The sequence below is a fragment of the Echinops telfairi genome, unplaced genomic scaffold (assembly GCF_000313985.2).
Source record: "Echinops telfairi isolate 266 unplaced genomic scaffold, ASM31398v2 ScPeMD7_9;HRSCAF=40, whole genome shotgun sequence".
NCBI classification, from domain to species: Eukaryota; Metazoa; Chordata; class Mammalia; order Afrosoricida; family Tenrecidae; genus Echinops; species Echinops telfairi.
Window position 1 is genome coordinate 27286156 of NW_022103906.1, and position 2841 is coordinate 27288996.

General features: G+C 38.2%; 1 protein-coding gene across 1 annotated transcript; it reads left to right on the top strand.

The window, feature by feature from the left end:
* Positions 1 to 1002: 1002 nt before the first annotated feature.
* Positions 1003 to 2152, top strand: LOC101645644 (arylamine N-acetyltransferase 1). Its single transcript, XM_004707569.2, has one exon. It carries the CDS (start codon positions 1021 to 1023, stop codon positions 1891 to 1893), a length of 873 nt encoding a protein of 290 aa, XP_004707626.1. The 5' UTR covers positions 1003 to 1020; the 3' UTR covers positions 1894 to 2152.
* The last annotated feature ends 689 nt before the right edge of the window (positions 2153 to 2841 follow it).

Below are 2841 nucleotides of genomic sequence, written 5' to 3' on the forward strand. Positions count from 1 at the left end.
CTTAAAACTCCTGGATTGTTATCATGAGTGTGGTCCAGTCAATTCTGACTTGGCAACACTATGCACAACAGAACAAAGCACTGAGTGGTCCTATCCCATCCTCACAATTGTTGGTATGTTTGGGCCCATTGTGCAGCCACTGTGTCAATCCATCTCATTGAGGGCCTTCTTTGTCGATGACCTTTTATTTTACCAAGCATGATGATGTTCTTGTCCAGGGACTGATCCTGCCTGCTAGCATGTCCAAACTACATGAAACTATGTCTTGCATCCTTCCATTCAACCTTCTCAAGCCTAATTAACACAAATCTGTATCTAAACTGTCTTTCATATTGGGGACCACACCCCTTCTAGGGGCTCTATACACTTTTGTCTCATTGTGCTTGCAAACCTATGGTGCACAACAGTGGATCTAATGAGTTTCATTTGAGTCATCAGATTTAAAACCTTCTCCCAATGCCTTTTTGTGCCAATAAACTCTCTAATTTCCTTCAGGGTCCCACACTTCCTGTTTTTCATAGCTGGTGACCCCTGCCAATAATTTCACCAGAAAAGCTTCCAAGATGTAAATGGGGTTATGAGTGTTAGTATCATGTTAGGTGGAAATACGCCTATCAAATGATTTGATTTTACTTATAAAGTTAATGACTTATAGTAAAACATTTTTTCTCCATAAAGCACTAGATTATTGATTCCCAAAGTTATTTGGCTAAAAAAACAAAGTTACTCAGTGCCCTCCCTGTCAATTAAAAACTTTTATAATATAGCCCATATTCCAGCATAAAATATAAGCATTGCTTTTGCATCCCACTGGATCATTCCAGAGACTCCCAGATGGTATGGCCCACTTTGGGATGCACTGCACAATACAGCTGAATTATTACTAGACATTTATAACCATTGCTTGTAATTAAATGTTTAAAGTACATTATAGCTATAATTAATGCTCCTCAAGAAATCAAAGTACAGATGAATATTTTTGTTATTTTGTTTGGGTTTGTTTTCTTTCTCTAGGAGAAAATGAATATTGAAACATATTTTGAAAGAATTGGGTATGTAAACTCCAGGAGGGAGTTGGACTTGGAAACATTAACAGACATCCTTCAACACCAGATCCAAGTCATCCCCTTTGAGAACCTTAATATACACTGTGGAGAAGCCATGGAATTGGGCTTAGAGGCCATTTTTGATCAAATAGTGAGGAGAAAGCGAGGTGGCTGGTGTCTCCAAGTCAATCACCTTCTGTACTGGGTTCTGACCACAATGGGCTTTGAAGCTACCATGTTGGGAGGTTATGTGTACAGCACTCCAGCTGACAGATACAGCAGCAGCATGATTCACCTCCTGTTGCAAGTGACGATTGGTGACAAGAACTACATTGTGGATGCTGGGTTTGGATGTTCCTACCAGATTTGGCAGCCTCTGGAGCTAATTCCTGGGAAGGATCAGCCTCAGATACCCTGCATCTTCCGTCTAAGAGAAGAAGAAGGAATCTGGTACCTGGACCAAATCAGAAGAGAACAGTACATTCCAAACCAAGAATTTCTGGATTCAGATCTCCTGGAAAAGAATAAATACCGAAAAATTTACTCTTTTACTCTTGAGCCTCGAACAATTGAAGACTTTCAGTCTGTGAATACATACCTTCAGACATCTCCATTATCTTTGTTTACAAGCAATTCTTTTTGTTCACTGCAGACACCACAAGGGGTCCATTGCTTAGTGGGCTTCACTCTCACCTCTCGAACATTCAATTATAAACACAATGTGGATCTAGTAGAATTTAAGACCTTGAAAGAGGAAGAAGTAGAAGAAGTGCTGGAAAATCTATTTAATATTTGCTTGGACAGAAAATTTGTCCCAAAACATGGTGACCGATGTTTCACAGTTTAGAGGAAGAAGCAAAAGATTTCTATCAGGATTACTTCAGGTTCTGCAAGCTTTTGGTTTTGAAAATGTCAGACATAGACAAGAGTGGAGGGAACATGTGAATAAACTTACGCAGGGAACTAATAAGCCCACCAACAGTCTGCTGATGGTCAATTGCATTTCTTCTACCTCCTCAGATTATTATGGAGAAAATTCTACACCTCAAATTGTTGCACCTGGAAATTTTTCAGTATATATCGTTAAATGTTACTTATTTAATAAAACATAGCTCAATTCTTTTCAAAATTAACATTAGTAGTGTCTTTTTGTTGTTACAGCACATGATTATCTTGGGAAATATTTTTTGATTTATGCTGGAAGGTCTTTAACATCTTGTAATGTTGAATTCATAGGCAATATGGCAATACATAAGAGATAAGGTTCACCATGAAATTGTTCCTGTTGTTTGCTCTCTGCTCTGTATTTTAATGACTTTGGCTTGTCAGCACTTTATGACTATCTCACATATGTGGCTCAGTCAGACTAGTAGAGGGGTTCAAGCGCCCGATTGTGGTGCTCATTCTATACTAAGCTTGTGTCTACCTAGGATCTTATTAATGCCTCTGAAAAGGCCTGTGTGTACCATGCATTGATTAAATTCAGTCAGCATATTTTTAAATCTAAATTTTACAAAAATAGTGTAATATATAATTTTGGATTGGAACTCAACAAAGAAATATTAGGTGATATTTGCCTTCAAGTTGCCTAAAAGTTCCCAGGGTGAGAATTAAATCAATGCATGGTAGTATGGGACGAAGCATTAAGAGAATGGCCCAACGAATACATTCAAAGTGCCTTTAACAACCATGGCTTAGACATGGACCATTTTTTTAATATGGGAATATAATGTCAGAGGAATATTAGATCCAATTCCGCTTTCTTCTTTCCCTGGAGCTTCTCTATTGACATAGC